General features: G+C 38.8%; 1 protein-coding gene across 4 annotated transcripts in view; it reads right to left on the bottom strand.

The window, feature by feature from the left end:
- BMPR1B (bone morphogenetic protein receptor type 1B) overlaps window positions 1-23,991 on the bottom strand; it is a 402,661-nt gene that overhangs the window by 8,930 nt on the left and 369,740 nt on the right. For all 4 annotated transcript variants that reach the window (XM_027600410.2, XM_027600411.2, XM_035726405.1 and 1 more), the window contains 4 exons: window positions 15,319-15,415; window positions 14,126-14,264; window positions 10,146-10,338; window positions 9,056-9,353 (listed from right to left, as the gene is read on the bottom strand). In XM_027600410.2, the coding sequence (XP_027456211.1) occupies window positions 9,056-9,353; window positions 10,146-10,338; window positions 14,126-14,264; window positions 15,319-15,415 (727 nt within the window). The remainder of the gene's footprint in view (window positions 1-9,055; window positions 9,354-10,145; window positions 10,339-14,125; window positions 14,265-15,318; window positions 15,416-23,991) is intronic.

Raw genomic sequence — 23,991 nt, 5'->3', positions numbered from 1 at the left:
GGAAAATTTGTTTTCTTTTCATCACACTCATTGACTCTCATGCATTTACATGTTTTTTCTCCTCAACGAGGAAGTTACATATATCATATATCACATTTATCAGGCTGTGTCACAGGCAATACCAAACTTTCCCAAACACTAGTGGCTTTTGGAAAGAATCTCTGGGTTTGATCTTTTTGCCTCAATTTCTAGTTTCTGAAGCATAAAATGTGTAGTGTCACTAGGGAAAATTTAAAGGATGGCAGATGTCTCTCTGCAGATCTCCAAACTGTTAACATTTACTAAAATGTAGAAAGTTTCATTCTTAGAACCATCTTAAATTCATTTCCAGCTAAAATCCTCAATCTAAAGCCATTGCAACAGACGGGCCACCAGTCTTCTTATTAGGCCCCTCAGGATCTTCCAGGAGCAACTACTCCGAAGAAGCCCGTTTTTTTTTTTTTTGTTGGTTTGTTTGTTCTTAAATAAAACTTAAAGTGTAAATTTTTAAAAATGAAAATAAATAAGCCTTAATCTATAAATGTAGGTCCTAATGTTCTGGGCTCTAAGAGGCTCATTTTCTAGAAAAAAAAAAAATGTGAAATCCTAGTATTTACCAGTACAATATAACAGAAAAATGTCATTTGCATACCTAAATAGTAAATGATAAGGGAAGAAAGTGAGCCAAAAAGCAGCTTAATGATAAAATGGAAAATATCAGATTTAAAAGATGCCACAAAAATTCCACCTTTAATTATACTGCCATCTCTTCTGTAAGCACGTGGTAGGCATTTCATTCATGTGTTATAATTTATGACTTTGAATCATTAGAGGAAGAGAGCAGTGGGCCTAGGCAGAGAAGTCTGGGTTCCGTGCCAAGAAACAAACATGGGGTATCTTGCAGATGGAAAGAAACTGGTAGAGGGCCTAAATTATATTCCAGAACATGGACTGGGAAAGGAAACCATGAATAGTCTTAGCATGGGCCCCACAAGAGTATATTTAGGCCAAAGATATACTCTGACCACACTTGATAAAGATTTTAGGTGATTCCTTCCCATTCTTATTCTTACTTAGCTCCTTTTGCTTTATTTGGATTTGGAAGGTCAGGAAGGGCTAAAAGAATGTGTGACATGGAAACATCTATTGGAAACTGAAAAGTAATTGTTACCTGACGATACAATAAGATCTGTGATGGCCAGACTCGATAGAGTTCATCTCTAAACTTTCATGCCCTCAAACCCTGAACAAACATACAATCAAGGGTTTTGTTGGTCCTTCCGTTTCCCAAAAACCAGTTCCTTATACAGGCCATGAAGCCTGGCACTACTGTCCCTCTTCTTCTTCCCTCTGCCCACCCTTGGTGTTGTCCTAGTAGTATGTGAATAAACATCTGTCTTCCCACCTACAAGTGTAAACTCCTTGAGTCCTGAATATCTGCTGTAATCATTTGTTGCAGCCCTAAATATTATCATCCCAATCCACTTCCATTTATAATGCGTTCTGTACATAGTAGGTAAATAATATACTTTAAGTGAAAGAAAGAAAAGGCTTGTTTACAGTAAACTTTGCTATGAATACTTGGAAGAGAAATACAAAAATCCGTTGTGTATAGAACATAAAATGAGACATTACCAATATCTAAAAGGATAAATAGAATTTTGTTAAGCAAATTTTGTAAAAGATTACTATTAACCTAACGGCAAATGCCTTCAGTGCTACATTTAAATGACAAACATGCTAATTATAAGTAATTGATGTCCGATGTTATTAAGGGTCAGATCCTCCAAGACATACAGTGCCATCCCTTCTTCTCTCAGGAGTTTTTCTATACTGGAAAGTAATGAAATTGCATTTCTCTCTCAGGTTTTCAGTAACATTATCTTACCTGTTCCCAAATTAGGGCAGAGAAAAACATAGCTTGTTCATCTTCAAGAGCAAAAATAGAAGCCAGAGATATCGAACACTGGGGCACCAAGAATAAATGAAGAAAAAGAGGCTGTAAGTAGAATCCGATGGTGCAGAGCACATAAGACAGTATAAAGTAACCGAAGGAAAGGGTCAAGGAGGAAGAAGGAAGCAGGAAAGGTCAGGGCGCCTTCAGCTTTTCCTTGTTTCCTTTTCCATGAAGGGGCCAGAGGGGCAAGACATGAGGTTCGTAAGAAAAGACGGATATTGCACAAGGAGGGCAGAGTCAGAGAAATGAACTCAAAAGGCACCAAATCACCCTTGGTGCTGCAGGGGCTACACAGACGTGTGGTCAAATCATAAAGTCCCATAGAGCAAAGATGAACATCGACGTGAGGGTACTGGCTACTTCTGGGAGGGATAAGGGGAATAAAACGAGGAGGAGAACGCAAAGCGTTATCTTCAACACTGCATTTCTTCAAAAAAAAAAAAAAAGACCAGATAAAAATAAGGCAAATTGTTAACTTTGTTCCCATTATAATTGTTACACCAGTGCCTTATTATGTGTTGGTGTTTTTAATTGACTATACTACAAAGAAGAACTCAGCAGGATCAGGAACAAGAAAAATGCACATTTCAAGGTTAAGGGATAGGTTGGCGGCCTAAGCTTTGAAGAACAAAAGGCATCTAAAGAAAGTGGAGAAAAGTACAGAGAAGATGGGGGTTCTACTAAGGAGAAGTGAAAACGTTCCATCAAAAATACGGGTGCCATATTCAGCACAGAGGAAACATGACCGCTCTCCTCCCGTCCCTTGAAGAAAGATTGGAAATACTTGTACAAAGAGCTCATGACTGAAAATCTGGGTTTAGAGAACTATGGGGGTAGGTACTTTTGCCCACTTAGTACCTACACTAGATCCCATATGGCTTTTGTCCCTGTTAATGTGAGTAGCAGTGTGATAAAGACTTAAGTAGAATTGGAAAAACATAAAAATATAATTTGAACAAAATAAACGAAATCAAGGGATGTCAGGCAAACTCCTCTCCAGGAAAAAAAAAATTACTTTAGAATCTTCTATCAATGGGTATTTTTCTTTACGAATTTAGGGACAGTGGGCTGGGACAGGATTGAATAAAAATACCTATAATTTTCCGAGTAAAAAATAAACAGTAATTTGGAAGAATCAGGGAATAGGGGCAAGTCAGCTAGGGAGAAAACGAGTTCTCCCTTCTGGCCAAGGATCATGACAAGACATTAAGGTCCTGTAGGAAACAAAAATCAGGAAAATGTTCTGGTAGCATAAATTTTATGACTAAACATACCCAAGTAATGCTCTCTTCAACCGTGAGTTGATGGTGTTTGCGGAACACAACACAAGTTTGCAACTACACCACGTGGGAAAGGTACAACACAGATCAGAGGTGTCAGGCAGAGAGGAACACAGCTCCCTGGGGTCCCCAGATATGCTGAGAATGACACTGAGCTCCCTTCCGGATTAGGCAGGATTAGGGGTGATAAAGTGTAATTTTATTTGAATCTCAAAATGCAGGGTACTCTCAGCCAGGATTACCTAAAGAGGCATGAAAACAAAGTCCGCATTTCGGACCAGTCACTTGGATGACAGTGGCATGATGAAGAAAATGCCAGCGTGGTGGCGTGAGGGGTCAAGAGCCATGAACGAAGGGCCTTTGAGTATACACACGGCACACACGTCAGTGGCTCTTCTCCCCCAACGGGGACACAAAAGGAGTGAGAGTTCTCAAGGCAATGGCCGTAGGCAGGGGGAGGGCAGCGAGGAATACTGGACAGTGGGAGACAAAGACAGCCAGAGAAGAGGAGAAGGAAATGAAAATGATACAAAGCTAAGACTTTCCTCCTCTGAAGGAGACAAGGAGGGCTTACAAAGTAGGGGATGGCAGAAGCGAGGGACCTGCTGGGAGATGGATGTTGTCATGGACAGGGTTTAGAACTTGGGCACACGGTGATCATTTTAATTTATTGTCTATAGACCGTGCAACTTCTACTGCCTTCACTCAGGCGGGCTTCCTGCAGCGTCCGCCTGGGTGTGGCTGACCCTGGTGCCCAGAGCGGCCCGTGTGCCTCGCAGGTGTTGAAGTAACCAACAGAGGGCAGCGCGGAGCTCTTATGAATACAGAAGGGCTGAAAGCAGAGCCTCGGGCCAAGAGCCGGAGAGCCCCCTCCCCCCCGCCCCCGGAGCATGAACCTGGGCGAAAGCATGAGACTGGGGCACAAGGCGTGCCTTGTGCTCTCAGCCGTGATGCACCGGATGAAGTGCAGGCAAAAGATGTTTATTTTGGTGGCAGAGTATCATAAAGCGGATTTTTAAAAATACAGTCTTTGTCTTAAATTGGTTTTGAGTTCGATCTTTCATGTCAATTAAACCTTCTACTTATAAATGCATAGCAGGAATTCTTGCAAGAAGTATTATGTAAAGGAAAGAGCCACCGGTTCAGCACAGCGCATTTCCCCACTGTACCATCAGCTGCAGGGAGAGTTGCATCAAAGTCACACACAGAGCCCACCGTGGCCATAAGCAACCAGCTGGGGATTCAAGGTGTTAGCGCCAACGAGGTGGCTCTACCTCGTTGAGCCTTGGGAGCACATGCGGGTGGTCTTCTGCTGGGTGTTGCTGGTTGTCTAAAACAGAGAGAGGAAAAGGGGAGAGAGGGAGAAGGGAAATAAAAAGGTAATAGAGAAAGAAGGGAAGCAAACACCGTACACTTTTAATAATCTACAAAGCTTTTTTAAAAATAAGAACTGAACTTTAAAGAACAATGAAAGAAGGGCAGGGGGCAGAAGACAGGTGAGCGAGGCCACTGGTTTGTGTGTGAGGCTTGAAACTGATCTCTGAATTCACTCCCGGTGAAATATACCAGAGACTACTGAACCTTCTCTTAGGCAGACTGGAGTAACCATGAGAGACCGTCATGAGCCTCCAGGAGAAGGGGCTGTGCACACCCCTTGGTATTTCCCGGAGCATCTGGTAAGTGGCTGTGGAGCTGATCTGCTGCACTCGATTCTGCCCAGTCAGATGCTAACCAATGAGGGAGGGTTTTCTGCTGCTCTTTCGAAAGAATTCAATGCTTCAATGATTTCTGAGAAATAGAACTCTGGAACTAAAGACCCTTCAAAAGGTGCATATGGCTGCAGAAATCTTGACTGAAAGTGCTGACCCTGCCACTAATTCGCTTAGTTCTCGGACTCTGGAGAGTCCTTTAGGCGTGTCACTTCTTAAAAACACCACTAAGTACACAAACGGGAAGCAAGGCTAGTAGCCAGGGCCTGAGAAAGGGGGAAATGCAGTGCCCTCTGTGCTAGGCCACCCCACCTCCTCTGCATTTGGACAACACGACAATCATCATCTGGGAGATCTCTGTTGCAGATCAGTCTTTGCTGTAGTTTTTCTATTTAAAATTTAATAAGGGAGAAGCCCTAAACCAGGACTTAAGTTACCCGTAAGAAAATATCTGACTCTAACACTGAAGAACCAGAAGGGTTGCTTGATGCTCCAAAGTAAAATGTGAAAAGATCTCTCAGTTCCTTTAAGGGATTTCACGGGTCATTGTTTTCTCCTTCCCAGAGAGATTTGGGGTTACTGTGGTGTCTGCTACAGCATCACCTTGATTAAATCTCTGTTGGGCAGGAAATATATCAGCACTTACATCATTTCCAAGAGAGTGCATGAAAAAATGCATACAGGGTTAAAAAAGTTATATAAGCAGGAAATCTCTAAAGTATAGTCCACTCTCTCTCTGTGGCTCTCAACTTCCCTGGGAACCTCCCAGAAATTACTTAAAAGCCTAAGAGAACACTTACCATGTAGAGACCATGGTAAAGATTCAATTCTCACAGGAAGTTCACTTACGAAGTCTGAGAACTCCACACTGGGTTAGCTTTGACCCCACTTGTAATAAGATCTCTAACTATCTCTGTGTGTGCAGTGCCCCCAAACAGGAAAATCAGGAAAAAAGCAAAAACCAAAGAAACATAAAAAGCAAGGTTTAAAAGTGAGGCTCAAAATCAAGAAGAGCGAAGTTCCTTTGAAACACAGAAAATAAAATGTGAAAAGGACCTCTGAAATTATCAAAGGTAACCTCCATTTAATGGAAGGAAACTGAGGCCCAGAATAGTAAAGTGGCCCCACAGCTACTCTTCAGCCATATGAGATCTGTGCCTCCAACAGCCACAGTTTCCCATCCGAGACAGTATCCTCAAGCTCTCCTCTCGATGAATGAGTCAATGTATGCCAAACTGATTCTGAATTATCCTTTAAAAAATTCCCCTCCACTTCCTAGATTCAGGGTTTGCATGAAATTTGAGGGGTCATTTAGTTCATTCTCCTTACATTAAGCAGAGCTGTTTCAGAAATATAACACTCACTTCCTTGTCTGTTTTAAGGCCTATAGAGAAGAAAAGTTCTCAATTACTTTGATATTGCCAAGATGTATTGACTCAAAACAATGTTGAAATACCTATAATGGATAATTCACTATGTCATGTCAAATGGAAAATACATTAATTAATCTGGCCTGGATCCTGCTCTCAAGATACCCCATGACAAGTAGGCAAGAGGTGGCTTGCACTAAATACTTATAATATCAGGCAGATAAGGGCCAGGAAATTACTACAGGAGTAGAGAAGATGATGTCATTATTCCTAGCTGGGGGATGGGTAAAGGAACTTAAAGGCAGCTTTGAGACTGGATTAGGGTTCAGGGAGAAGCAAGGGCATTCCAAACTAGAGTCTGTTCCATCAAATGAATGAAAGGCCGTAGCATACAAGGAGTGCATATGGAGAAAACACAGACGCTTCAGTTTTGCAAAAGAAAGCATCTAAGTTGGAGGGTTATAGGATATAAAACTAGGAAGGTGCGTTTAATCCAGAGTGCATAGGACCTCTGGACCTAAGAAAAGATGCTTTTTTCCCCTTCATTCTGTAGTTCACAGGGTATCATTCATCTGTCCATTATACATACTTTTGGAGCAATGCTTAAGTAATGGGCACCAAGGAAAGGCACTAGGGATGTATATTTGAGAAAAAACATGGTATCCACCTTCATGGAGCTTAGTCTTCATTGGAAATAACAGATAAGTACGTAATGATTACTAGACAAGAGTGTGAGACATGTCATGGCAGTATGCACAGGGTCACACAGGGGAGGGCAGAATTCTAACCAAAAGTCAGACTCAGAAGGGAACAATAAGAGGTATCCCAAAGGAATAAACTGTGAAGATAAGTAGTAGTTTACCTGAACAGAAGAGGAGATGCTGGGCATTCAGGTAAAGTTAAAAGCATGTTAAAAACACTTAAAGATGTGTTTAGAATATAAACTCTCTTTGAACCCCAAGCTATAGGAAACTATGAAATTATTATGTTATCCAAAATAGCAAGACAAATCTGGCAGCAGCATGGAGGGCGGAAAAAATGAAAATAGGAAAAAACAAAGAGCAAGTAACTACAAAATGCTTTACTCCAGAATCTAGAAAAACGACAGAGGACCCAAAGTGAACCCAGTTAAAACGGGAATGTCACAGAGACAGAATTCATTCAACTGAGCAAACCAAAAACTTAAGGAACAAACGAAATGTTAGGCACCATTTTAGAATGGATCGACCAAAACTGGGAACTAGAAAGAAAAAGCAGACCCAGCAGGAAATCTAGCAGTGGGGAAATATGTAAGAGGTACATAGAAAACAGAACCCACAGAGAAAGAAAGTGAACCTGGAATAAAGGCACATCAAGAAAACAGCAGGAAGAAAGGTTTGTGTGCTGTGGACCCTGGAATGACAAAAAGAAAGGCTTCTGGTGACAAAGACCAACGGTATCCCTCAAAAAAGCAGCTCAGGAGAGAAGGGAGCAAAAGGCACAAAATCACAAGATTGTGAAACCTGATTACTCTTCAGAACTCTCAAGAAATTTAACGGAGGACTGAAGAGAGGCTGGTCATGTGAGAAGCATCATGGGAAATTTTTTTTTTTTTTTTTTTTTTTGGTAGAGGAGACTTGAAAAAGGCTGTAGGTCAGAAAAAAGAATTCAGAAGAGAGAAAGGATTTATTCCTCTTATTGGCAGTCGGTTCTTATTTCTAACCCAAATCTATAACCCAGGTCATTTGACTGTAAAGATGAGAACGTCGAATTTACCATCCTCTAAATGGTGGAGACCTTCCTGTGTTTGGGGCCTCCTATTAAAGCACACCTCAGTCTTCACTTCAGGGTAAAAATGCCAATCCATTCGTCCTTTACCATGACTTTTATTTTCCAAACATTTAATCATCTCCATGGCTTTTCCTCTCCATATTCTATCAAGTTTTCCTTGGAGGGGGGGGGAACCCACAAGAGGATGCAACAATTTAATAAAGGCTAAACCTAGATTGATTTTTTTAAAAAGGTAGTTATAGGATGATCCCTCTATGCCAGTGGTTTGCAAACTCATTTTGTTTCGTCTTCAAAGCAAAGGAATCATTTTTTCTATTTAAGTCCTCTGCAAGATAAAACGGGCTGCTCCCATTAGAGGGAGGGTGGGCAAAAGAGAGCCCCAGCCACTGGGCCTTCCCGGTGTTCTTGTCCCCAATCTGCAGAAACTACTGCCATCACCCCAAGGAGCCCCTGGGCTCCGAAACCCCCGCTTTGTGACACACGCTGCTGTATGTGTGCAGGTGTTACCTTTGCTGTGTAAGTCACAGTACAGTAGTGCCGAACGCTGAGTGTGCTGTTTGTTAGTTTCTAACATTTCTCATAGAATATCTATGCAAGTTATCTTTCTTATATCATGTGAAAAAAACAAGGCCTTTATCACTATATAACATGTAGATCGTTATTAAAACCTTTTCCTACTTAACAAATGCTATGCAGAATGCTCACCAAATCATGCGAGACATGAGGTACATCTTTTCTAAAGAGCTGGATGAGAGCTGCAAGCTAATGTCAACCCTGCAAGCCGGGTCACTGATGAGCACAGACACCACAGAACACAAACACATGTTTCTTCAAATAAACATTTTTCTTCTTTTTCCCCTCCCAAGAAACATCATAATTAGTAAAATTCCTTCTCTACAACCCTAGTAGCACTGCACTCCAGAATGTACAATCTATAAAAAGTGAGAGAAAAGAATCAAACAAAGTATATTTGTTCACTTTGATACCAACCTAATAAATTTAACAGCCAGGCCCAGGTCAGCTATACAACAAGTTCCATTTTTCTTCACCAGGATGTTCTTACTTTTCAGATCTCGGTGGGCAATTGCTGGTTTGCCTTGGGTACTAAAGATTTCTGTGTGTAAATGACATAAGCCACTGACAGAAGAATAGGCTAACTTCAGCATCGATTTTGTATCTAGGGTGGTGGACTTCAGGTAATCATAGAGGGAACCATTTTCATGATAGTCTGTGATTAGGTACAACTGGGTCCAGGACCCTGTCCCTTTGATATCTGCAGCAATAAACCCTAAAAGGAAGAAAGACAAAAAGGTTTGAAGCCAAGCGTGTCCTGAACACTATCAAGAATAATTCATATTCCCAAATATCATTCTTTGTCACAGGTGTCTTTGTTTGGCATTTCATTCAGCTTTATGATTATGCCTATGACAGTATTCGATTATTAAAACCAATCAGAGGCAATCAAAACAGTAGAGGTAGAGAAACACTGAGAGTCTGTACCTGAAAACATGATCCCTTTCTTTGTAGTTGATATTTCAGTTATCTTTAAGGTCACAGTAAATAGCTCATGGCATCGTGGTTAGACATAAGACACTGTTTACAAAACAGGCTCTTGAGTCAGGGCATACACCCTTTCCACTTGAATGATTCAGCTACATCATTGCTAACTTGAGAAAAAAATTTTTTTTTTTTAAAGACTCAATTCTCAATATATAAACTCTGGCTCTATATAAATCCTGCAGAGAAAACTTTTAGAACTTTTCACAACATTGAACCATGTGTTCCTTCAGATCCCTAAGAAACCCTAAGAAATGCTGGTGTTACATGTGCATTTCCTGTCCCTGAAGAAAAAAAACTGTTGGAGAGTATTCCACTTCCAGCCTGCGATCCATTCACAGAAGTGCCTTAGTCATTCCTCCTGTGAGGTCTCCCATCAGGAGCCTGTGACGTTCTTGGGCTCAGGCCAAGGAGCAAACGTCTATATATTTCATAACAGGTCTAGACAGATGAGTTCATAGGCAGATGTGAACAGAAGCTGGAGGAAAGCTGGGGAACCCTGAACACTGCCGGACCAACTCACCCAGAATGTTCTCATGCCTCATCAACACTGTCTGATATATTTCTGTCTCTCGGAACCAGCTGGCTTCCTCTGTGGTGAAGAACACTTTCACAGCTACCTTTTCGCCACGCCACTTTCCCATCCAAACTTCCCCATAGCGACCTTTTCCAATCTGTTTCACCATCTGAATCTGCTTAGCTATAGTCCTTTGGACCTGTTAAATCCCAAAACACACTGTTAGTGTATTCACAGCACTACAGATTTGTTTAATCTTTTTTTTTTTTTCCTCCAGAGAAGACACAATTACTGCATGCAAAATATATTTAGCCGGTAGTTTTCCTTTATATAGACATGTTACTTGTATTTATTTATTCATTTATGGTGTCCCCTTTTAAACGTATTTGAGGCTGACTGTGGGTTCTGAATGTTTGAATTATTGTTCCACATTAAATATTTCCTTCTACCTATTACCATTTTCGTAGAGGGGAAAAAAAAAAAAAAAAAAAAAAAAAAAAACCCTGAATGGGATCACAGTAATTGGTAGAACAGAATACCTTTCACTTCCATTTCTGCAGTGGGATACTGGACATTCTGAAGTGACTCATCCACTATACATTTGATTGTGAGTAAACTACAATGAAACAAAATTGTAATGCATTGTTGGATGCACAAAGAAGTAAAGGGAATCTCCCAGTTAGGAAGGGGAGGATAGAAGGAGGAGGGCGGGGAGAGGGAGGGAGGGAAGAGCTGAGACCGGAACAGGGAACAGTAAGCATTAAAAACACACAAAAGTCAGGCTACTATCTGGGAGAAGAAGAACACCAGCGCTGGGATCCAGAATCGAAACCCTGACCTCCTTAAAAGTAGAGGAACTGAACCTGGACTTAGAATGAAGCTGGGACCATGGAAGGACGCTAAATTTGCCCGAGGTCGGTAGCATACCAAGGCTCCCAGCAAAAACAAATACAAATCCTCTCCTGGGAAAATCATGGGCAGAATACTTTTCATTCCACCACTGAGGCCAGCTGCTAAATACCTTGAAGGAACTCTTGCCACCACACTGATCATGGTAAAATGTAAGAAATAAAAAGCTGTAATGAATTATTGGCCTCACAAAGAAATACAGGAAATTCCCCCAAGGCAGGGAGGGAAGGGGAGGAAAGTACATGGAGGGACAGAAGGAAGGGAGAGAGGAAAAGAAGACCCCACAGAATAAATTCCTTAAGCCAAAAGCAGACAGCCACCGTAAGTGAGAGTCAAGAAAAACAACCCAAGGAGATCGAACCCTGTCAGATTACAGATACTAGAATTCTCAGCTCTAGAATGCCAAGGGGACACTATGTGAAATATGTAAAGAAACCAAAGATGAAATTAAAAGAAGGAAGCAGCAAGAAATTCTTGAAAATTAAACTATGAAGTAGAACGGTTACTTGCCACAGTCAAGAAGGTACACTGGACAGGTCGAGGGAAAAGAGCAGGTTAGACTTGGAGAGGAAGTTAAGCTGGAAGAGCTCTCTGAAGAATTAGAGAGAGAGCAGCAGAACAAAGAGAGAGAAAATAGCAGAGGAAGTGGCCTCCAGGTTAACTGTCTCTTCACATACGATCTGCAGCCCTTCTGCACTCACAGCAAAGTATCTGAAGAACTCCATGACCGACATGGCTAATACTGATGACAACTGACATAACTTGGGAAGTATATATAAAGAACCTAGCACAGAACTCTTATAAGATCTGTTCAGAAAACTGGAATGTACTCTTTGCAGAGATATGATTTGCATCAAGTAAAGTTGTAGTGTTTCTTTCTGTTTTTACACTTTTAAGGACCATGTAATTACACTGAGTCCACCCAGATAAACCACAGTAATCTCATCTTAAGGTGAGCGAGCTGATTGGCAACCGAAAGTCCCTTTTGCCAGGTAAAATAGCAAATTCCGGGGATTAGGCCGTTTTGGGGGGGCCATTATTATGCCAACCACAGATGTCTACCAGCGATGGTGGGTTCTGTATTTGCATAAGGGATGATTTTATTAATTCAAGAGGTAATACTAACCATTGCCAGAGCCATTAACAGCACCAATATCAGACTGAAAGCTTTTTGGGAAAAGATAAAATCTTTTTTTTTTTAATGTTATTTTCTAAAAAGAAGGATTGAAAAATCAAAACATCGCTGACATGCAATTAAGCCACTTAGTCTGAAGGAAGTAAGGAACAATTTAGGAGTCAAACGTGCCATACAAGGAAATGTTCAGTATATTTCCACTTCCAAATGGGGGAACAGAAGCCTCAACAGCACTAAGCAGTGGAGAGCCAGATCCACTAGTAGTTAAATTATGGACTTGAGAGGAAACTTCCCACATTTATTACAGAGATATTATATTTAATTTACAGATGTTACAAAGCATTGCTTATGTAAATCTACGGAACATTTCCTAACACAAACAGTTTTGCGCTCGCTTCTTTTCTAACAATAATATATCTTCTTATAATTTAATGAACGTACTAATGGAATTGGCAATGCTTGAAAGAATAGGAACTTAATCCAAAGATAAAAAGTGTCACTAAATTATATTCAGAAATTTAAAGTGTACTTTTGTTTGGAGATTTAGCGTGACATCTAAGGAGGAAAACACTGGCAAACAAGTAGGTTTCAGTTCCGAGAGCATAAACATCTGATTCATTAATACTAAAAGGGATTTTCATATTTGTACTTTACTTTTTTTAAAAAATATTACAATACAGGTTTTTAAATATGAGAACTGCATCTGCTACATACTGAATCCTAAGAATAAAAAATCTGATAATAAAAACTTCTATATTAAAAAAAAATCTTCATCCTGAGTAGTATCAGTTTGCTCATAATGACTTGTTTTCTGTCTGGTCTATCACCTGGAGAGAACATATTAATCAAAGAGAACAATGTTTCAGTTATGCAAGATGAGTAAGTCTTAGAGATCTGCCGCACAGCCCAGTGCCTACAATTAACAGCAGCATGTTCTTAAAATTTTGCTGAAAGAGTAGATCTTACGTATCTTACGTTATGTGTTCTTACACGTAAAATAAAAAAATAACAAAAAATAAATAAAATGGGCAGTAAGAAACCCTTGGAGATTATGGATATGCTTATGGTATAAATTGTGGGTATGGTCTCATGGATGTATATACTTATCCCCAAACTCTTCAAGTTGTACACATCAAATATACACTTTTATACATTAAATATATATAGATCTCCTATCTCAAAAAAGTTCTAATTCTTGACTTGAGATTAAAAAAAAATAAAAAAAAAACACACCTTTGGTACTAAAATAAAAGGTCACCAAAACAATCAAGTAAACATGATATCCAAAGTCAGAAGCAGACAATAAAGATTAGGAAAACCAATCTTAAGGATTTATGAAGGAAAATATTTCTCATTAAAATTGTTATTTTCCATCCCATCAATCTTTCTGCATGGTCTATAAAGGAACCAAATGTTTTTTTCATTAAAACAAGTGCCTTGGATGCGTTATATGTTTTCTTCATGGTTGGCAGCGTTGGCCATCAGAAAATTAAACCTCTCATAAATGGAAAAGCCAGGACTTCGCCCTGAAACATAAGCTCTCCAGGTGAAATGCAGTCTTCTTCCCCTGTAGAAATACTCAGATCCCAGTTGGTTGTAATACTTTTGTCTTCAAACGCCAGGCCAAAGTTCGGTAATGCTATCCTTACTGAAAACAGAGGGAAGATGGTCCCACGTTCACTGTTTTTCTAATCTGCTTCTTATCAGAATGTCTAAGGATCCGGATTGTAACCATACACTTACATTAAAAAACAACCACCTTACCCACAATATGTCAAAATGTTATCAGGAAGCCCTGCATCTGAGATCTAATGTCTAACCCACGGCGTAACTTATCTTCGTCTGCTAACCTATCTCTTTCAGTAAAATGAAACCCTGTAGTTTGTTGACATTTTCTCTCAGAAGGCATTTCCTTTAAATTCGAGATATGTTCTTCTCATACCAGCAGAGGGAGGCCTGATCCACTTCCTGAGCTTTGAGACTGCTCAATTAAGTCTCTCAGAGATTCTCCAGGAGGAATGTATGTTTCATCCTGTTCTAACCCAATGCTGTACCGAGGTCTGGTTTCTTGTCGTTTATACCTAAAGATGTATAGAAGAAGATAATTTAAGATACTGAGTGGCAACAATAGGGGTAAAACACTGCAGATAAAACAGTAATCACAGCAGATTTCATTTTAGCACAAAAGAAGATAAATTTTTAGTATTTTATTATCCTTAGTTACGATTTCTAAAATACGAATCATAATTATTTTGCTAACCTATTTTTAAGCCAACTACATGTTTTTACTTGGTCTCAACCATCTATAATTCTTCTCCGTTCAATTTCCTATTTCCCAGCAGGGATTCCAATAATATATCCATATAGCTTCAATACTCATTCCCTAAAATTTTTCCCCTTAAGGTCCCTAATTAAAGATGAAAATATGGGATTTACAAAAGACATAACAACTAACTCTCTCATCTCAGGTAATGTATAAAGTGATAATAACGATAAATGAAATAAATTTCAACTTTAGAAACATTTTGTCAATAATTATGCTTCCAATTAGAAATGAATTCACTTGAATCAACTCTTATTTGCAGGACAGTATCATAAATGAGTGTTACAAAAGGCAAATGATAAAAATTTAAAGGTCCTTGATATTTCACGAAGTAGAAAATAAGTTCTTAGGTGAACGAAAATAATTTGTAACTGTCACTTAACTTCAACAGTCAAGCTTATTTTATCTGAATAACTCATCTATAAATCATGTTGAAGATTTTTCCATATTAAGAGGAAACTGTTAGCTTAGGAAATAAGGGATTACCAGAGTGATTCTGGGTTCAACGTGGCCATTTCTCCACTCAGAATCAAACCTTAGTAACAACTAGTTCCTGAATTCCCTAACTACCCTAAATTCCCTAAGGGTGAAGTTTACGCGGGTGACTTTGATGTCTGAAGCAGAAATGAGATAGCTATCTATTAACAGCTTCATTAAGACAAATATTTATCAATAGTCACTGATATTATCAGGGAAATCTAAGATTTGATTAAGTCAAAGAAAGCTGTGGTGAAAAACATCAACAGGTAGAAAAGCCGTATGAGGTGGATATTTTAAACCCAAAATTTTACATCTACACGTTGGAAACTTACCTGAAGTAACAGAATAAAATAATAAGGACCAATAGCAAACTACAGACAGTTACAGATATAAGTAAGGCCTTGTGGTGTATAGGTCCGTCAACAAAATCTGAAATTAAAAAGAAAAGGAGCCATAATACGGAGGATATTTTCACTTAAAAATTAGGAAGCAACTCTTTCCCAAAAGTGTTGGCTAAGCCCCATATGCGAGCTGTCCCAGGTCCTTTTAATCTGCCCACAGAGAAGAACAATACTGCATATTGCACAGTAAATATGTGCACATATATTCAAAATTACAGAAGTTCAACTAGTGTGAATCCTAATTCATCTGGCACTTGTTTCAAGAGCGCGCATTTCTTCCCCTCTGGAAGGATCAGGCTTGACAAAGAATAAAAGTACAAAGTATGAACAAATGTAAATGGATCGAGGCCCCCCCCAAATTTAAGTAGGTTGTTCATCTTATTCCCGATCCAGTTGATGGGTTTACAGGTTGTTCTCATGTGGTTTCTGAAGTGTTCCATGTCACGAGTTTGGATAAAAGCCTCATCTCTGTTCTTTGTACATAAAACACACAGTCATCTTATGATGGGTACAAAGGAACGGGATTCCTCAAACGTTGCCAAATACAGAATGTATGGATGGTGCACCACCTTAAACGAAGATGCCTTCCAAAACCACATAGCTAACTTTTCCATAAATTGCATCATGTTTTAAAACAATGGGTATGGGGGCGCCTGGGTGGCTCAGATGGTTGAGCGTCTGCCTTCAGCTCGGGTCAGGATCCCGGGGTCCTGGGATCGAGCCCCGCATCGGGCTCCCTGCTCGGCGGGGAGTCTGCTTCTCCCTCTCTCCCTCTGCTGCTCCCCTTGCTGTGCCCTCCCTCTGTCTTACAAATAAATAGATAAAATGTTAAAAAAAAAAAAAACAATGGGTATGTTCTACTCAAAGAATTGTTGTGTGATCCTTTTTAAAACAAATTATTAAATATTCATGTTGTTTTAACTCCAGTTCTTGACCAATCAGATTTACTTACAGCATGACTTCTCAAACTTCATATAAATAAGAGTAACTTGGAGAGCTTTATACAAATGCATATTGGCTGAATTCAGCCTCAGAGATTTTTATTCCAAGTATTTTATTTTTTACAATCATCCCAGGTGATTTATATGCAAAAAGTCTCTGAAACATATTTTGAGAAAACTGACCTAAAACCAGGTGCACTTACATAGTAACAGAATTAGCAGCGTTCTTATAGGCATCATAAACCCTCGAGAAAGTGATTACTGTTATTTAATTTTTAAAGGTATTACTGTAATTTATGACTTTGGTTACTATGAACAAGAAGTTCTCCAACTGTGCTGTATACTTTTAACTGCATGGCTACCTAAACATTTTGGCTGGGAACCTTATCCTACTCAATGAAACTTTTTTTTTTCACTCAAAAGTATTATATATCCCATGAATAAAAACTAAAAAGCACCAACTAATGAAATAAATAAAATCGCCACCATCTCGCTACTTAGGAAAGTCACTACTAACATTTTAACATATGCCTTTGCAGTATTTCAATGAAAGAAAAAAAGCTTATGAGCAAAATATCTCACAAGAAGGCCTTATATACACCCATGTCCATAGCAGCATTATTCACAACAGCTAAAACATGGAGGAAACCCAACTGTCCACCGATAGATGAATGGATAAGCAAAATGTGGTATATGTATATACATACATGGAATATTATTCAACCTTAAAAAGGAAGGAAATTCTGGCATATGCTGCAACACGATGAATCTGAGGACATTAATCAAGTGAAATAAGCCAGTAATAAAAAGACAAATATTGTGTATGATTCCACTTCTAGAAGATATTTAGAGTAGTCAAAATCAAAAGACAAAAAGTAGAATGGTGGTTGCCAGGAGCTGAGGGAAATTAATGTTTAATGGGTATAGTTACAGACTGCAAGAGGAACAGAGCTACGGAGATGGAGGAGGGTGATGGTTGTATCACTGGACTATACACTGAAAAGTGGTTAAGTTGGTAAATTTTATGGTATGTGTATTTTACCACAATAAAAAAAATGTTGCTCTATAACTAGATTATTTTCATTGATAATATTGTGAATATTGTCCAAAACAATCAATTTTTTCCCCACAACGTGAGTTTTAAAGACCACAAAGTATGTAAACAGACACGTCCTAATTAGAAAGTGAGTCTTCTAATAATGTATATTTAGATGATTGTAAGGATTTTTCTGTAATACATCCTTGCTGAAATATATAAAATTCTGTGAACACTCTTTTTTTTTAAGATTTTATTTATTTATTCATGAGAGACAGAGAGAGAGAGAGAGAGAGAGAGAGAGAGGCAGAGGGAGAAGCAGGCTCCCAAGGAGCAGGGAGCCCGATGCCTGGCTCCATTCCAGAACCCTGGGATCATGACCTGAGCCGAAGGCAGACGCTTAACCATCTGAGCCACCCAGGCGCCCTCTGTGAACGCTCTTAAACGTACATCACTGCACATGTCAGTGATTATTTCCTTAATCTAGATTCCTAGAAGTAGAACTATTAGTTCAAAGAATATATATTTTAAGGCTTTTCATACATTTTGTCAAAATATCCTTTAAAAAAGATTACAACAGTTTCTATTTCACCATCTATTTCATCATTCTATTTCACCATGTTCACCAGTGTGAACATATGTTTCAATTACGCTGAAATAATTTCAGTCTTATAGAAAACCTGTAAGGATAAAGAGCTCTACTGTGCCCTTCCCAGAGATTTCCCATTTTTAAAATTTTACCATATTTGCTTTATAATTCTCTTGCTCTCTCAGTATGGGTGTCTTTGTGTCTGTCCATATATATATGTATATATATTTGTATTCATATTCATATGTATTTATATGTATGATTTGTAGATCATTTGAAGTTACAAATCAAATGTCCCTACCCATAAACACTTCAGAATGCACTTCCTAAGAACAAGGACATTGTTGTACAAAATGGTAATAAAACTATCAAAATGAGGAAATTAACATGAACACATGAACGGAAAATAAATCTTACTTTGAAATATTTGGATTTTTGTTATAAGTTAAAATCCACAGATCTTTAATTTCTTGTCCAAATCCTGTTATGATTAATGTGATGATTTACTCACATTTATACATTTTTCATTAAAACATATGTTTAACAATTATTTATGATCTACAGTACTTGCAAGATATTAATGGAAGTAGTCTGCATCCGAAAAGACTAAATGAGAGACCACTAAAGAAAAGCAGTTTTATATAAACAACCTCAGAAACACTGCGAATGGTACAGATAAAAAGGAGTTCAGGAACTTGACCCACGACAGGACAGGTCCAAAAAGCCATTCAGGCTTCAATGCCCAGAGAGATCATATAAAGTAGCACATGCATGTCTGAAAAGTGTTACTTAGGACATCTTGAAAATAATCTGCAGACTCTTAAAGAGGCCAAGACTTTTACATAATGAATTGTTTAGCAAAATTTCCCTCCATTAGGCTACAGGCAATAAAGCCCAGGTGAGCACAATCCCTCGGCCGGTGAGAGCCCAATTCACCGTGTTTATACATGCACAGGTGCACACATGCCATGGTGCATATACATGCAAACACCGTCCCTGGAAACTTCGCATAAAATGTGTTTCCCATTTTAAGGATAACAAAGGCAAAAAGCCTGAGTCTGCAAAAACAAGCAAACAAACAACAACAAAAAAAAAACAAGAGAATGCTGGATACTCAATTAAAACTACAAGAGTTAACTACTGAAACACAACGGATGATCAGTATATGCATACAGAACACTTTTTCATTCAAGTGATTAATTGTACTAAACCTCTCAGCCTCACTGTGTCTTACTTTCCAGGTAAGTGCAGAATACTCAGAATTGTTAGAACACTGTATTTATTACCCATCTTATTCGATGTCTATGAGAGCAACGAGAGGAGAAACAATCTAAGAGATTCCTTCCTCAACCCTCAAGCTCTTTTTTCTTAAGGCTAGCATTACCTCCCATTTTCCTTTTCTTTGCCCCTATTCCCTGCAACCTCATCTACTGCCTCCTTGTCTTCTCTCATGAATAGGCGATCCTTATCAATAAACCCTTTGTTTCTGATGGTCTTGCTGGTCGTGTTTTAATCTGCCATTACCTGTGCTCGAAGCATTAACAATGTAAACATTCAAGTCACTGCCAGAGGTCTAGGAAAGAGAACCCTTCCCTTCTCCAATTCCTATCAGGAAAAGAATAGCGCGCACAGTTCTGTCCTCGGGAAGCAGATTTTTACCCGCGCTGTGCTCGAGCCGCTCAAGGAAGTAGAACGGAGAACCCTCCGGGCAAGTCTGGGGCACTCTTACAAGCAAGTAAGAATCACCCGTGGTTTCTTAACAAAATAGCATTCTGTCACTACTTGTCTCTTCTCTGATCAGTAAGCAGTTTCTAACTGTTTAAAATGGCAGGGCCTGTTTGGTTTTTTTGTTTTGTTTTGTTTTTAATAAGGCCATAAGATGGCTCCTAATTGCAGTAAGAAATGGAAGAAAAAAATCATGTAGCTAGAAAGAATCTTGCAAATAAGATTGCCCAAAGACATCTCTGCATGTGCTCTCAATATTATGATCATGGATAAATTAGAGATATCTTTCAACTAATAGAGCACAAAGCACCTGAAAAGCATATTTTTAATCAGAGGATTTTAGTCAACAAAGAATACCGTAAAAGTAACTTACTTCCATCTTATATTGGGTTTTCTCTTATAGTAACATCTAGAAATAAATTGACTGTAACAACAAAGACATAATTTTCTAGTTATTTTCCTGCATAAAAATATTTAGGATTATATTTCTTGGTAATACAGTTGGTTAAGACAGATTTCGTTAATGGTAATTTTATTATTTACTTATTTTTATTTTTACATACAGTTGACATACAATGTTACATTAGGTTCAGTCATTCAACAGTTCTAGACAATAAACTGTGCCCACCAGGATAAGTGTAGTTACCATCCACACCATACGATATTATTACAGTATTACTGACTAAATTTCCCATGCTATCTATTTTTCATAACCATGACTTATTTATTTTATAACTGGAAGTTTCTGCCTCTTAATCCCATTCAGCTATTTTGCCCATCCTCCCAATCTCCTCCCCTTTGGCAACCATCAGTTTGTTCTCTCTTTTTATGATTCTGAGGACAGAATTTTTACATCCAGATTATTGTGTTCAGTGAGAAGAAAAAGACTATTTCTAAATTACTTTCATCTGTCTCAAATACAAAGTTACCTAGAAATAGTTAGGAGCTAAACATTCCAAGAGATGCTAAAGCTACTCTCTGGCAAGTAATTTAAGCTTAGACTCATGCATTGGTTCATACTGCCAAGGGCATAATATATGTATCAGAAGGAAAATTCTGAAACTCATCTTTGTATTCTGGACACTATTATATATTCAATCTATCTGTGTTGTGGAGAACAAGGGAGAGGTTTCATTGGTTAAATAACTGTTCCCTATAGATTTTGATTCCAAAGTGGCAATATCTAAGCTAAAGAATAACATTTTAAAGCAAATCTGTAAATTCCTCAGAATATATTTTTTAACTGAGTAGAAAAATAAGATAAATTTTAACTTTGCAAGTTCTGTACTATAAACTTAACTACATTGAGATTACCACATTTCAAAACAGAATGTTATTTCTGATACATTTTCTACAAAGTATACATTTGGCATATATGAGGAATTACTGTATTTTAACACATAAATATATCTATTTCAAAAAATCATATAAACTGTCTTTGATTTTATAAAAGCCAAATGAGAGGATGCCATTTAATAAAGCAACAGCTTCTGTTCATTTCAACACCATTCACTTCTTTAAGTGCTCATTTAAAAAATTAAACAAAATAAGCCATCGGGGGTTGGAATCTCATCAATTTCTCCTGCTTACACACAATTTCAAGAGAGCATTTTACTCACAGTATCTTGGTCAAACCATCTGATGCTGAAAGTCCAGACATACATCATTCCTCCCAGCATTCTGGTGCCCTGATCAGCTCTGCAGGCAAGGAGCCAGACGCCAGGGCACCACCACTTCTCCCTATAAGCCTCTCCATCAAAACAGACATCTCTTCCGACTCTTAGCACCAGCTGCAATGTTACTTGGGCTTCCCAGATCATATTTTACTGTTTATGTGAAGGTGCTGCATTTGATCTAATAACTTTCCATATTTCCTCCTTCGAGAGAAAAAATGTTATCCTAGGATGTTCTGCTTTTCTGGTGCTGAAAGGGGATAAGCAAAAGCAAAAGGAAGACCAGTATTCATCAAAGAATTTAAATGGTATTCTGGCTGCCCTTCATCTTTTTTCAAAACAGAAGATGACAAATAAAATTTCAAGGACATAAATAAACATTGATAAATACTTTTTGCATGGGATTGTGTATCTCTAATTTCCTGCTAAATGTACCTAAGTTTAAAAAAAAGTCAGAAAATTCCGAATTAGTAGAAAAGATTTTCTTGTTTGTTTTTAATAAGGACAAATTATTTGTAGGCTTTTACCCCTATACTTAGTACTTCTCTGATCTCTAGTAATGAAACCTCGCCTAAGCTATTATGGAGCATCTAGTAATACAGATGTTTTGCAATATGGTTATTCATTTACCTTTTTTGGAAGAGCAATTATATAAGGAACAAGAACAACAACAACCAAAATGGTGAGCTGGATATTTCAGCCTTCTAGTCTTCTGAAAACATAGTCTCTGCTTTCTAGTCATCTGACATACAGATTTATAAGGGATCTGCTATAATAATACATAATAATCTACTACGGAATGCCGAGTACAGGGGTTCTCAAAGTGTGGTTTCTGAACCAACAGCATCAGCAACACCTGGGAACGCTTGAGAAATGCAAATGACTGGGGCCCACTCAGATATACTGAATCAAACCCTGGGTGGAGCCAGTAATCTGTGTTTTAAAAAGCCCTCCTGGTGAATTCTGTTGCACCTGAAGTTGGAGAACCACTGGCTACCACAGAAGTGGGACGTAGTAAATGTTAATTTAGAAGGAAGGGAGGGGGCAGAGTGAGCCAGTGCGTACCAGCACACAGGAGTGAGGAAGCAACCCTCCAATATCATATTCTAAGAAGAGAGAAAATGCTAATTTAATAAATAAAGCAAAGCAAATATAATAAACAGAAGGCTTTAAGGTAATATTACTTATCAATTAACTAGGTGCCCATGGCTAACCATTATTTTATTTAGAGTTTCCTAACTCTTACATAAGGAAAACCATTGTTTTTTGGTGGGGGGGGTTGTCATTCAGAGCTCTCTGTGGAAGATGCCATGAGATGACAATATTGGGCCATTTCTATCTCTACTACTTTAGCTAGGTAACCTTCACACAGTACTTAACCTCGCTGTTCCTCAGCTTGCCTGTCTGTGAAATGGGGATAATAACCACAATGGCTTCCCCATCAGGTGATGAGGATTCAGTAAGTTAGTATATGTAAAGTACTTAGAAAAGAGCCATAGTAAATAAGCACCCCATTCTCATTAGCAAATATCACAATTATGAAGATGATTTCCATGGCCCCCAGGCCAGAAAATCAGCCTGGGCTCTGAGCTTTAGAGAGTTCCCCTCTGGCTCCCTCCAACCATGCCCCTTTCCCATTAAGCAGTGGGTCTGCAGGATTTTTACATCCAGATTATTGTGTTCGGTGAGAAGAAAAAGACTAATTATTTCTAAATTACTTTCATCTGTCTCAAATATGTGTCCACCCAGAACTTCTCCCATCCCACTCTCCTCTTAAACCACTGGCCATGGCCGGTGCCTATGGCGGAGGTTAAAGAGAAGAGGAAGAAAAAAAAAAAAGCAGTTTTATGGTAGACCTGTGTTAAAAAATGCCCTCATTCTCAGACTGCAGCCTACAGTGACTTTTACTGGACCCCAAAATGACTGCACCAGAAGGGTGAGGTGGAATCTGCAGAGAACTCACCTAGGCACTCCCTGGGATCCTCAAAGTTCAAAGCAGTAAACCTTAATGCCACTAGATTCCACCCAAGCCTACCACCTTGTATAATTTTCAGTATTTTGCACCAACCATTCCTACGTCCTCCTTCCCATACTGCTCTAAAACAAGGATTATGCTGCTGTCTTTCTAGTCAAAGCCTTTTCACTCCATTCCCTAGAGACTTATTCTACTATATTTAAAAGTCCCTACATTCTCAACCTCCTCAGACAACATTCCCTCAGCGGTCTAGTGCTAACTAGAATATGGCTCCATCTACAGGACAGTATGTGCACTGCAGCCCTTTCAACAATAGGAAGAGTCCGAATTTTCCTAAACCCTACAGTAACTTCTAGGACACAGCACTTTCACTTGCATGTAAGCAACCTTTCCTCCTTGAGGGAAGAGTTCCTAAAATCTAGCACTTCTACCTTCACGTCCAGCCATTTCTCACCCTCCTCCCTCCCCCATCCCCAATACATAAGCCCCTATATCAGTGCTCTTCAAAATAGCGTCTATAAACAGCCAACTTTCTACAACTCGTTCACAAGGAAATGCCTACAATACCTGAAAGTAAACATTTAGAAGTTTACAGCAATTTGACATGAGCAGACTTCTCTTTGAACAAGGTGTTATCAAACTCACATGGTGAGCACAAGTGTGCT

This window comes from Zalophus californianus, chromosome 2 (genome assembly GCF_009762305.2).
Source record: "Zalophus californianus isolate mZalCal1 chromosome 2, mZalCal1.pri.v2, whole genome shotgun sequence".
NCBI classification, from domain to species: domain Eukaryota; kingdom Metazoa; phylum Chordata; class Mammalia; order Carnivora; family Otariidae; genus Zalophus; species Zalophus californianus.
Note: the sequence above shows the minus strand (reverse complement) of the source record. Positions and strands in the feature narration are given on the sequence as shown.